The sequence below is a fragment of the Galendromus occidentalis genome, unplaced genomic scaffold (assembly GCF_000255335.2).
Source record: "Galendromus occidentalis unplaced genomic scaffold, Mocc_1.1 scf7180000077516, whole genome shotgun sequence".
Taxonomy (NCBI): Eukaryota; Metazoa; Arthropoda; class Arachnida; order Mesostigmata; family Phytoseiidae; genus Galendromus; species Galendromus occidentalis.
Genome location: NW_003805504.1, coordinates 569,255 through 582,228, shown reverse-complemented (window position 1 = coordinate 582,228; position 12,974 = coordinate 569,255). Strand labels below are relative to the sequence as shown.

At 53.7% G+C, this 12,974-nt stretch overlaps 1 protein-coding gene across 1 annotated transcript in view; it reads left to right on the top strand.

Annotated features, from left to right (window-relative positions):
* Positions 1-4,182: 4,182 nt before the first annotated feature.
* The window catches only part of LOC100900504 (uncharacterized), a 30,856-nt gene continuing 22,064 nt past the window's right edge, over positions 4,183-12,974 (top strand). Inside the window, exons 1-2 of the mRNA XM_003747332.3 lie at positions 4,183-4,335; positions 10,360-10,602. Of these exons, the coding sequence (XP_003747380.2) occupies positions 4,183-4,335; positions 10,360-10,602 (396 nt within the window). The remainder of the gene's footprint in view (positions 4,336-10,359; positions 10,603-12,974) is intronic.

Here is a 12,974-nt window from a genome sequence, read left to right as displayed (position 1 = left end):
CCTCAAAATCGAATGGAATTCTCACCAGGGTCGGAGCCGACGACGCGACGTGTGCCTTGACGCATCGCCACAAGAGAGAACGAATCCGGGCTGGTCGTGATGATTCTACGCTACGGGAGCGTATTCGAGCTCGGAGAGGGATCCGTCGATGAATAAGTGGAGGGGAACGGCGAGGACAATCAGGGAGCGAATGACCAATGCGCAATCTGGAACTTGACATCGGACAAAATTGCCTCACCAGATTCCCGCTCGCGGAGTAATCATCGTCCTGGGAAAGCCGGACTCTCGTTCAGCACTCAGCTCAGCGGCGAAGTCTTTCTCGCACTTTTCCGAATTCGGGATCCGAGTCCTCCGAGAACGAGGTGGTCCGATGCAGATTGAGAACGGGAAGTCCAACTAAGTGAGACCGGCTCCAAATTGCTCCCGTGACCTCCAGTCTCGCGTCGAAGGGCTTCGATAGCACTCCCCGGGACAGAGCGAGAGAATCATAAGCGTTCCTGAGTTTGTCAGCTCCACACGAAATGCTCTATTCGGAGGAGTGGGGGCAATGGGGGGCAACGGAATTTCATCAACGCACGTCGGGGATCTGTGAATGAATAGGCAAACGGCGAGTGGAAGAGTCACAACTCCAATAAGTCGTAATTTCGCCGTGTCGTCGTCGGGCTCGGAACTTATCAAGGGAATCAGAGGACCTTTTCTCCGAACAAAGGGTGTACCTACGTCCGTATCCCGAGCTCATCGGCCTCGAGCGGCTCAACCCGATTGTGAGCTCCGGAGGATCTCGTGGGGGTCATTATCAACCCAGGTGGATATCAGATTACCTAAAACGCCGGACTTGAGCTTAGCTTCATCTACAAATTATGCCGAGCTGTCTGCTCATGAATATCTGCGTGCCGGGGCGGGCGAGAGACATGCATACATGCGTGCGGGCGTGCGTGCGAGGAAAGATGCTCGGTTGCGAACGAAAGCAACCTAGTCTTGCCAGCTATTCAGATATGCAGCAGAACGAGACAGCCCCGCTGGCAACCACCACTGGGACCGACAGCGGACTTCCGGAGACGCTGGTTTTCCGTGACGCATCTATTCAACAAGACAGGATAATCCCGATATAATCAAGGCTCCGCTGCGTTCTAATACCGTTGCCACCGCCGCCAACAGGAGCTCCTCGTGCGCGTGCTGATGGATGGATTCGCTGATGGATCGCCGCTTCGATCGCACTGACGAATGGAAATACCGTACGAATGAAGAATTGGATCGCCGTCAGAATGGCCGGAGTTCGGTGCGAATCGCCCCGCGTCCAACAATGCCGGCCGGGTGAACGTTCGTGCCTCCGTGGGTGACGCTTGGCCTCCGTTCGGCAGGAGTCTCCTGCCTGGAGATGAATCGCCGGTATCCCCGTGCATAGGTGTGCCGAAGCATTGCGTGCGTTTGTTTGCTTCCGATACCCGGAGAGCATTTGCTCCTCTCCCCCTGGCAGCCTCTCGCGGTGTATGCACAGAGTCGATGGCTAAATACATAGGGTACTTGGGAGCAAGCAGCAGCACGTATGCATGTGCTCAGTTATCGATCAGGTTCTCCCTCGCAATGCCCCGGACCGAAGTCTGTCAGCAAGGGAACAGCAGGCGAGCGAGCTGGGATGGGCGGGTGTTGGCGAGGGGGCTTGTACAGTACACACGATTTAATTCAAGCTCCGCTAACTTCTCCAACCCGTCAACGTAGATGCAAGTTGTTGTGCAATCCGATGGCCCACGGAATCATCAACGAAACCAGAGAGGTTCCCACAAAGGTTCCACGAGGAGAAATAGTAGCTCGGGATTATGGTCTCGATTCGTGATTTTCTCTGCTCCCGACGATCAGAATAATAATTCGACTCCGAGGGAAAAATTGATCCGATTAGAACGGCGGATGTCTCTCGATTGCTGGTTCTGGACGATGACCATTGAGGCACATAGGTCTCGCTCCGTGGAACGGCTCCGCCTCAGACGTCCCAAGCGAAGAGAAGCATGGAGAACTAGTCGTCCCATCGACTTAAGAAATTGAGCCGTTTGATGGGGACCGCGCTCCTCGGAGAAAATAACAGCCTGTCAGAAGCAGCGAAAACAAACCATTCATGCGGGAGAGCAAGCCAACAAACCGACTCCCCGCTGAACTTCTTTCTCTCATTCGGACTCAAGCCGACTCTGGAGACGAGGATCCAAAATTATTGTATTGTACGTACAACACACTGAGGCTTCGAGATTATGGCGCTCAGCTCTTCCCGTCTTCCGCTCCCGTTGGGGTTCGATACCCGATCCCCACGCCGAATGGCCGGGCCTCCACTCATGACGGCACCTGAGGGCAGCGAGGTTGAAGGATGTCTGCGGATTCGTGCGGAGAACTGAGGAGACTTAATATGGCATTCAAGTCGTTCAGGACAGCCAGCCGTTAAGATGAGCCTCGTATCCCTCAAGCCTGGACAATCCTGACGGAGTTTTAGAATGGCTCGTTTAACGATGACAGCTCCGTCGACGAGGCTTAGATTGAGTCGGGTTCAGTTTTCTCCCGACGACCCCATCGGTACCGGATCTGAGTCGTCGATCTCACTCTCAGCTCCTCCATGCTCTCGCTCTTCTCCGATCCCAAGCATCCTCCGGCTTCCCACGAATTCGGCATCCCTGCACATCGTCGTGCAGCGAACTGTCTTCGCGCTGCCGGCTATAGAGATGTAAATCGGTCCAAATCTCATTTCCTCTTCTGTCGCTGCCGTTATTGTCGCTGGGCTTCCGAAGGAGGAGGAGGAAAAAATTCCTCACTACCACGGAGCTGACTGGAAGCTGACTAGATTGAAATGCCAGCCCTGTCCCCAAGCAGAATTCCTCTCGAGTGAGATTGAGGGGCTGGACTTAATTCTCGCGGCTTCGCAGACAGCTCTTATTTCGAAGTTTTGCATAAGGGAACTTCCGGTGTGGGTACTTGCCCTCCGGACGGAGGGAATTCTGTCATCTTCGGACTCCCCAGTGGTCGTTCCGAATGGAAAGTCCCATCCCCTGCTGCGTCAAACACCGTGAAATATCGAATCCTGCTCGCATTTCCCGGAGGAAGATTCGTCCACCCTTCCATGACTCATTAGACACTGGGTTCGGGGGATGAGGCCGACACACCGAACGTCGGAGACGTCCGTCGCGTCATGACAACTGATGACGTCAACTCCGGGAAATTTCCTAATTCGACATGTGATGCGGAACTGGCAGACGTCGCACATGGGCTCAGCCATCTCTGCTCGAAATGGAAGGTGAAAAGCAGAGATTAAGGGAGAGATCGGGCTCGGGAAACGAGGAATATACAGGCATATCGTTCCTCGTACCGAGTCCCGGCATCTGCCAATTCTACAGACGGGTCTGCTTCTTCTCCAGTCAGCCTCGATTTTGCAGCCCAGAACCTTTGCAGTCACGGCTGGAGTCTCTAGATAATAAACGACGAGAGAAGATCATTCGGATGTATTTGCATACCGAACGACTCAACGAGCGTCTGACGGCGGAAGCGGCGCAGGACCGTCATCAGAGAGCTGCCAGCTCGAGGGAGCCGGGTCGTCGTAATACGAGACGGTATCGGTATCGAGAAAAATATCCCGAGACGTTGGCGGCACGAGCAGAAAACTCCATTCCAGACGATGTCGACAAGGATGCTTCGACGGGGACGGAAAACAGTCGTGTGGATATCCGTCAGATTTCATCCGCTGAAAACTAAAGCCGATTTCGCGACGGTTGCGATCCTGGGCGCGACAGCTCATCTCCGAGCAAATCTCGCAGCATACTGGACGCGGACGGGGGGTCCGGCTCTTTTATCTTCTCTGTTGGGCCAGCAATGGAAACGGGATCTAGTCGCACGTCGCATATATTCGGATCCGAGCGTAGGCGGAGCGAAGCTCGGGAGCCTGTTCGAGTGGGGTTCGAGCTCCCCGTTGAGCGGCACCGTCAAAACTCGAAGCCGATCCGCGAGCTCTGACGAGCGGATATCTCTCCGAAGTTTTCCGGAAACCACAGTCGAACGGGAGAGATTACCCTGGGGGGGGATTTCCTTGTCCGCACGTCAGTGACGCTCTTCCTAAGAACAATTCTGATGAAATTCATTTTTCTTTACAGTGCCGGACATTCAAACTTGTTGATTATCTAGCGTTCCTCCAGGCGACGCGATATCAACAAAATGTGTATAGTATCATCCGGGCACCGCTTCTTGGAAAAGGTTTCCAAGAGCAAGGGCCTCATCACATTCACGATGTATTTCCTCATGGTGGGCTTGGCCACGATCGGCATTTTCGGCAAGACTCAGTATCCGAACACCTTTACTCCTAGATGGGTAAGTTATCTGCCAGCTCCATTCTGGCTGTGACCTCAGGCGTTCACCTCCGCATGGTCAAAATGGAGGGAACGAATTCGGCTCTCTCGGCGAGGAAAAATCCCCGCCCCCCATCATCCCAATCGTAGAGATTTGTGGAATTCTCCTCCATCTCCCTCCCCGCATGGAGTCATAAAATTTCCAAGCTCTACTAAAACTGCCGCTTCACTTCGCTCCGGGGGAATTAATTTAAAGTCATCGCCGTCATTGTTTTCCTTCTGCTGTTTATTGTCGGGTCGGGGTCTCCGAGGAGCACGGTCCGTTTCAAATTTCGCGTCATCCATTTCAATCGAAATTCTCAGCGGGACACTCGCTGGATCTTTATACCCCGTCGTTACTCCTCCTTGGAGCTTTTCTCTTCTATTGATTCCCGGGCTGAGGTGGCAACGCCGCGAGCCGCCAGTGCGGGACCCATCGCAGGTTTGTGAGCAAGGAACCCGAGGCGATAATTTCTCAGCTCCCAGCGTCATCCCACCAGGTCTGGTCTAGCAAAGCTGAGATGGAGACAATGATCGTCCGTCAGAATGAACGGGATTACGAATGGATGAGCGAGAAGTCTCGGTCTGCGTCAGAGCTGGCTATCGGAGAACATTCGAAACGGATGTCCGGGATCTAAAATCCACGACATGAGTAATGAGTAGTGATTGATTGGGATGTTCAAAGTGTCGGGACCCCTTGATGATTACAGTCCGTTCGAGGCCTGTATCCGTGGGAATTCCTCTGTTTTCAACTGCCCAGCCCGGGACTGGCGGTGGGGAGTTCATTTCCGATCAACGCGGCGCGTCATGTTGTGCATCCATCGATGGACGAGTTCTCGCATTTTCACCTCGAACATCCAGGTAATGAGGTCCCAGTGCTCTGACACGGAACGTATCGGCCGTGGTTCACCAAGTTGAAGGCTCCCGCTCGCTAGGATCCCCTTCCAAGTGGGCCCGTCCAGTACGCTCTTCCTTCTCGGGCGCACCGGCATGGCAGAGGGGAGCGAACGACCGACCAGAGCCGGAACTCGGGGCGCCCCTCATTACGTCTAACAGGCAGGCACTTGAACTCTGATCTTGACACCAGATGTGTCAGCATAGTGAACGAATCTATAGCGGAACCCTACTCATGAAGAGCGCTCTTGCGGCGAGGCACGTTCCGCATATGAAGAGCCACACGCGGTGATCTACGCATCTAGCATCCCTTCGGCGATCAATCGATCAGAAATGTTGCTTCGGGAACAATTAAGAGAATTAAATGGAGATTTCCCGGAGGTTTCTAGGTGACAAGTCGTGAGGGTTTCTACGATTCCCCCTCCATTCGAGAGACCTGTTCCCCCAGGACAAGTCTCGGTTTGGTAAAATTCTCACGTTTTCGGCGGGCGAACATTCTTTTTGCTTTGCCTCCGCGTAGCATCGCTGTTGTCTCCACAACTCACAACTGCTCTCAAAGTTGGAATTTGATAATAATGGGCTTAGGTTCCGAGCAGTTTCATAAGTGCTGTAATCATCAACAACGAAAGCAGCAGGCTCCTGCTGCCGCAGAAGAGTCCCGCTACTCTGTTCTCTGCAAGCAACGTGATTGCAAAGATCAGATCAAGCTTTGCTGCTAGCGGGCACCAAGAGCGGCTCGGAGAAAGCTAATTCTGGGTCTTCCTCGGCAACGGAAGGGTAATTTGCGCGAGAGGAACGAAAGCAAACAAATCAATTATTTACACACAGACACTCACAGCGAGGGATACATCACCCCTCCGTATCTCTTCTCTCGTTCTTTCTCCCCTCGGTCTCTTTTGGCGGAGGCTCGAACTCGCACATCGTCTCACTCGGCGAACGCCTCCGAGCAAGCAATCGACCGACCAATGGATCGACGAAGCGACCTAAGTTCCGCGACGGAGCGAAGTTCCTCGCGAGAATAATGAATATGACGCGAAGTGTCCATATTTGCGTATGGACTCGGAGATGAAGGTACTCGACAGGAATATCCAGACGAGGATAAACAATCCCATGCTCGGTCTTTCCGTAAACAACTCCTCCTCTTTCCGATGCCTCAAACAAACTCAGAAAACCTAATTAGACTTTTGATTGAGTCATTCCTGGGACGTAGAGCAACCCATTACGCAATTGACCACGTCTCGTCCGGCCGTTTCCCACACGGCAGCGGATTACACCAGAGCCTAAAACGGGCTCGGCGACTCTGCCGACAGAGAATGAGTCGATTAGTGAAATATGATTAAAGCTGGCTTCTAGAAAATTCCTCGCTCGGTCCTTTCTTCGGTGCGCTCGCAGGGTCTCCGTCTCTTCGGGCTCGTGCGCGGACATGACCCGCATACAGCGCAGCTAAATGAGAATTTGCATCCTGAAAGCTCAAAGTCGGCGAAGAGTTAAGACTTGTGCCGCTTTTTGTTTTCTATGGAAGTTTCCTTCCTTCTCCTGTTTCATACCCCTTCCGCTCCGCTCGGAACGGCCGGTCTGCTCGTCCACTTGATCCTCGTCTCCTCGAGTTTGTCTTCGGCGGGGTGCTCAGAGCTACGGTTATCAAAAGTGGCATCTTTATTCCTACGGCTGCCAGCGGGCTCGGGAAAACCCAGATTTCGCGTCTTGGTAACCTCCTCGAAGGGCTCGAGTTTCATCTGTATGTTAAATGGGGAAGACAGGGACCGGATAATTGTCGGGGCTCACTTGACCACTTGGGAGCAAGCGACTCCGTTCGTTCGCCGTTCAAAGGAAAGTTTGACAGGTACGAACAACTCAAGACGAACAGCAGAAACAAGGGCACCAGTAGCACGAGACAAGAACACAACAACATGCTGCAAGGCCAAGAGTAATTGATACGGAACAGTGAAGCTGCTTCGTTTCTCCTCCCAATGGCGATATCTAGAGCCTAGTTGCGGCGGGGACAGACAACCGACGAGCGAGCAAGCGAACGAGCGACCCTCTCTTTTCCCGCAGACACACGGAGTTCGGGTTCCCGTTCCGCGTCGACGCTCTTTGATCTTCGTTCACCGCAGGCTCACGCCTTCGTCTCTTTGACCGACTCGCTTGTCGTTTTCATTCCTCTCGAGCTCGACTTTTCCCAGCGCCCCACGAGTGAGTAACTCTGGGAGAGGTTGGAAAGTTTTCGGAGCTACAGTTTTGCTTCGAAAGAATTCCCGGCCGCCCGGCCTCGCCTCGAGATGGAACTCCTTCCATCGGTGCCAACGATTCCCAAAATGTTCCCGCACGAGTACCTATTCATGAATATTTCTGAGGTTCTCCGGACGTCTCTGAAACCCTCGCTGAGTGGAACATCGATGTCCAGGATCATCCAAGTTCCAAGTTCACCCGAGTCCCGGTCGAATCCATTTATTAATGAACAATGACCGTATCTGTTGAACGATGAGATGAACATCCGTGGATTAGGGTCGACTCATTATCTTTTTTGTTTCAATTCCTCTGGACCTTGGAACTTCACTCGGGTAACAGGTTGCCGGTTCACTGGAGATACCGATTTGTCCACGTGGACGTGAACCACAGCCGACAACCTTGGTCGTGCGGAGAACCCTAAAAACATCCCTTCTTCTGAGATTTCCGCATGCGAAAGCGGCTCAACAGTCATATTTGCACTCGGGACGCGCCGCGACTGCCTGACATACGCCCCCGCCGCTCGTTGCCTTTGAAAACGAAGTTGACGTTGACGCATGGAGTACACCTGCGAAGCCCGCAGGTGTATTAAATCGATCGCTGTCACCTATCCGACCAGACAGGCAGCCATCCGAGCAAGCATTCACACTCCGGGCTGTCAAGACGAATTCGTTTTGTAAATCCTTCTCGCAGAGTACTCCATGAGCTCGGAGGCAACTGGAGCGCTGGGAGAGGAACATTCGGGCAGGAACTCAAGCGTCACAGAGCATGCGCGGCGCCGACCGGAGCTCGACTGTACACGAAAAACGCCAAACAATGCGGCCTCCGAAATTCTCATGGAGAGTGAGCGAGGGAACTGGGGGACCACGCATAGAATCCGTATCAAAACCGTGCGGGTGAACAGCTCGAGCACAGCGAGCTTTCGTAGCGAACAATGATTCTCGCTGTAACCGGAACACATTGCACAGGAACACAGCGGGGTTTAATTACTCTCTGGATGGCTGTAGGAATTTAGGAGGGCGCAGCGAGGGGGATACGCGGGGTAGGAATCCATTCGGTGCAAGCCTTCAGCTTGGAGGGTTGCGAGGGCTCGGAACGGTGGGAAAAAAATTAGGGAAACGGTGAGGGAACGTCGGCTCAACCGTGCAAAAACGGGCAAAGAACATTTTTCCTCGGCGTGTTCAACTTATTCGCGCGTCGGTACATCAACCGTCTCCGCCGTTCCGCTGGCTCCTCCTCCTCCGTGCGATCTTCTCCTGTCGTCTTCCACGGTCTACAGACTCCGAACATCCGAGTGAATGAAGCTGGCAGGCAGCAAAAACAGGATACCTCTCCAGGCGCAGAGGATTCTCTCGAAGCGGGAGCGACACGAAATCAATTGCAGGTGAAGGATTCCAAGAAGGAGGAGACGACTGGGGCAGGAAAAAATGAGTTTGGGTCACGCAAAGTCATTACGGCAGCGAGTGCACTTTCGGAAGCCGCGCGATATGAAGTGATAAGAGAGAAGGAGCGGAGAGACAGATTTGACGGAGATGGTGCGAGAGACTGCGCCTGGTCGGGTATGGGTGAAGAGCCCTTATGATAATCTAGTCGTGTGCTTGTCTCATCCGATCATCGATCGACAGATAGGAGAGGCTGACACCCCACGTCGGGAAATCGCTGGACCTGTTCCTGAATAAACGCTCTCGCGCTCCTCACGCACTTCCTCCCGACGGGAGCCCATTCGAGATCGTGTTCCCGCCGGGAAAAACAGATGAGCACCGGAAACTCCTCCGTAATCCTCTCGGGAGACGCTGAAGGAAGCACACGGCTTGACAGACTCCCTTGATGGAGATATGAGATGCGCAGAAAGTATCTCTTCTACCGAGATATGCATCTTGCCGATCCAGCATTGAACTTGAAATTCGTAGCTTCATCCGATTCGGCATCGAGGACTTTTCCAATTCGAAAAAGTCTCCATGGCGCTCCGCAGTCGAGGGCTGATCGAATCTGAGCGACTCCCACAATGAGCTCGGCGTAGAGTAGATTTTCGGGACTCTTGAAGAGAACTCGTTCTAATGACCGCTCACGGGAAAAGTCTACGAGTGACTTGCTGAGGAGCCCAGTGACTCGGATGAATGGCGCTGGCAGCGAAGGAGAAAAACGACCGAAATGAACGCGGAGGAATGATGGCATCAGCGGAAGGATACGGAACACATTCATCTATAAGAAAAGATTAGATAGACAACGCAAAGCATTAGGTCGCAATTACTGACGCGTCGACCGTCTGGCGGCGTCTTGTTGGCGAGATTATGTTCAAACATGTCAATTTATCACGGGCTTAGAGGGAACCAACCAACCAACCGACCCACCGACCGACCGGCATTCTGTTGGTGGTGGCGGCCAACGGAAGAGGAAGACGAACATTCTCATCACACACACTGTGCCAGCCATCTAGCTTGCCCTTTTTCCTCCGCTCCTGCCGGCTCTATCCCAGACCGCCCCATTTCGTTCCTTATCGAGTGGGCTTAATGGAACCTGCTGCAGAAGGGGTTACCGCTAGCGTTCGGAAGAGTCCGTAGGATAAACTTCCATGGCCTCCAGTTTGTTCTTCCTTCCTACCGTATCGTCCTCTGAGGAGGGTCGTTCCTCGCCAAAACCTCTTCGATGTCCGTGATCCACCGGAAGATCTTGCCGAGGGAAAAACCACCAACAGCGATATACATTATTATCATGGTTATAATTTTCCATCGGAACGACGCGGACCATTATACATTCAGGTAGCGGGAACCGGATCAGCTGATCGTCTCTCCATCGGTTTGATAAGACCCGATCGAATGAACGCAATCGAGAGAAAAAATAGAAATCTAGGCGGTCCAGCTGATCGGTATGTCTCCTTGCCTTGCAGGTGAACGCGTGCATGATAAGCAGTGGCATCTGCTGTATCCTAGGCCTGATCACAGCTTGTCTCGTGACCAATAAGAACGTCGATTCCCAAACCCCGGACCCCGGCGCGCAGCTCTCACAGATGTACAACACTCAAGTCTCGCCGGTGCTCACAGTGTCTGTGTTGGATATGGACGTGACTACAGGTCGGAGCACCTTCCTCCCCCTTATAGGATACCCCGTCAATCACGATTTCAATCTCCAGGTAGGTTTGCATCGATTTGTTTTTTAGCGCCGCGCCGTCCATCCGCGAATTCTCGCGATCCACTCGATGACACTCCGAAAAGTTTATGACCTATCCGAGCGTGACATTCTCGGGACCACAGCTTTCGCGGACACCGTTGTCTCTCGAAAGGGTGCACTGGGATCCTGGAGCTTGAGCATGGAATTTACGTCGCGGAGCGTTTCGAAGTGAGAGGAATTCATCGTCGACCGGGGAACCACTGTTATAGAAGAAGAGGCACACCCCGAAAAAAAAGCGGAATTAAGGGCTTCACCAAAGAATGTTTTGAAAGCCCGCTGCGGCCGTAATCCCTTGACTGACGGCTGTTTTCTCTGCCTTATTCGCCCCCGTTTCCATGGGTGGGAGAGGAGAAAGACGCCATTCGTTAGAACACTCGGTAAGATAAGTCTTTTATCTCCCCTCTCTCTCCGTACCCGACCATCGTCTGCTGGCTCCCGCTTGCTGTCAGTAGTGAATGGAGTGCGCTCGAGCGCAAAATGAGTTTATCTCACTACTATTACCACTACTACTACTCCTGGTGCCGCCCGCCCGCTTGCTCGAGAGTCGAACCGAGGGCCGCGAGCATACAGTAGACCCGATTTCCCTATACAGCAGATAATTACCAATGCACACTCCGTTTCCCTCTCTCTCTCTCAACTCTTCAACCCACGTATTTCCCTTTCCCGCTTCGGAAGCATCCGAAATATTGAGTCGGTTCATTGGTCCAATGGACTTGCGGAACAACTTTCCCCTGATTGAAACGGCTTTCGTAAGGAACAAGACGGCACTTCCGATGCCGTTCTCCTCGAGAATATTCGCCAGTTTGGAACGTTCGCCGAATAAATGAACGGCGGAGTGAATGAAAGAGTCGCCAGCCGTTCCCAGCAGCTCATTCAAGCAGCGGTATTCATAAGGGTTGCCACCATCCGCGAATAAGGCATCGGTGGTCAAAAGAGTTTCTTTCGGTCCTTCGGATAGTTTTTGTACTTGTACTCAAGGGACTCGTAAATGTCGGCCGACCGGCCACACAGCCAGCTAGGTTTATGGCGGTGGCTGGCTGAGACGCTGCTGCGACTGGTGAGGGGAACCCAGAAATAAGGGAGCGGTCGGACAGCCGAAGGAAGCAGCCGCGAGGCCAAGAAGCTCGGGTGCAAGCAAGCGACCATGGCAACATGAAAGGCCCCTTCCCGGGCGATGCCGGCTCCACAAGTATTTACCTATTCGTCTGCAGCCGGAGGGCAGACAGAGTTTACTCAGAATTAGTTCAACTTGTCCGACTGGCCGTTCATCCGTTCACGAGCCGCTACCGCAGCCTTTGCGGCTTCAGCTGCGCCGAATCGAGAAGTTGGCCGGAACAGAAGTCGCCAAAAAGGAAAGAGCGTTGCGGGTGAGCACTCCCGAGGGACTGCGGGAGCACTTAGTATACAGATGGCAACCCAAAACAGGAACGGTGGGGCGGGGGCAATGCCGAGAAGCGATAACCTACCAGTGGGCAAGGCAACGGACGCTGCGGTCTTGTGGGAGGGGGACGGCAGCAGCATTCATTTGGCCGGCTCCGTATTTGGCGGGCTTGTGTCTCTTCCATCCGTTCTCAGCGGAACGCTGCGATGGCCAGGCCGTGGGGTGCAGCCTCACGGTGGAGTGACTCGAGCCAGCGTTCCATGTATCACATGTCGGGTCCCGAATGCGGCGGCGGCCAGCCCTAGTGTTTTCCCGCGTATTCACTGCCGGAACGACGACGGGAACTCACCTGTACCGGGGGCTACATCTACGAGGTGCGGGCGCAAGAGGACGACCGACTGGGAGAGCTGACGGTCTGGATGGCTCTCTAGCTGTCTGTCTGTCTGTCTGACTGGCTCGCGGGTGGGTACGCTGGGGAGACAGGCAAGTGAACGAACAGACGGTCGGTTGTCGGTCGTTTCCTACGACGTGCGTAGAATTCCCGAGCCCGGCGCCTACCTGCTGCAGGAAAGACAATTTGCATTGCAATCACCCGCAGGCCGAGGCGTTAACGAGGAGCAGAGGAAAAGTAGGCTGCCAGCCACGAGGCCTCTGGCACGATAGAGGATGTCACGAGAATGGTTGCAAGCGAGCTCTGCGTCGGAGAAGTCAAGAGGCTTTCGTCGACAGCATTTTGTACCCTCTGTGTGAATGCTCCGACGGCCGATTGAAATGGTCGGAGCCTCGCGGACGCGGCTCGAGCCTGGATACTCGAAATCGAGCATTCTCTGGAATCTTCGGAAAATTGGGACAAGTCGGAAATCCAAGCTCTAAGCTCTAGACCCTTCCGATTATCTCGTGCCGACTGAGGAACCACTTCCTTCGGGACCTTCGAGCGGGTCTGCCGATCTCTC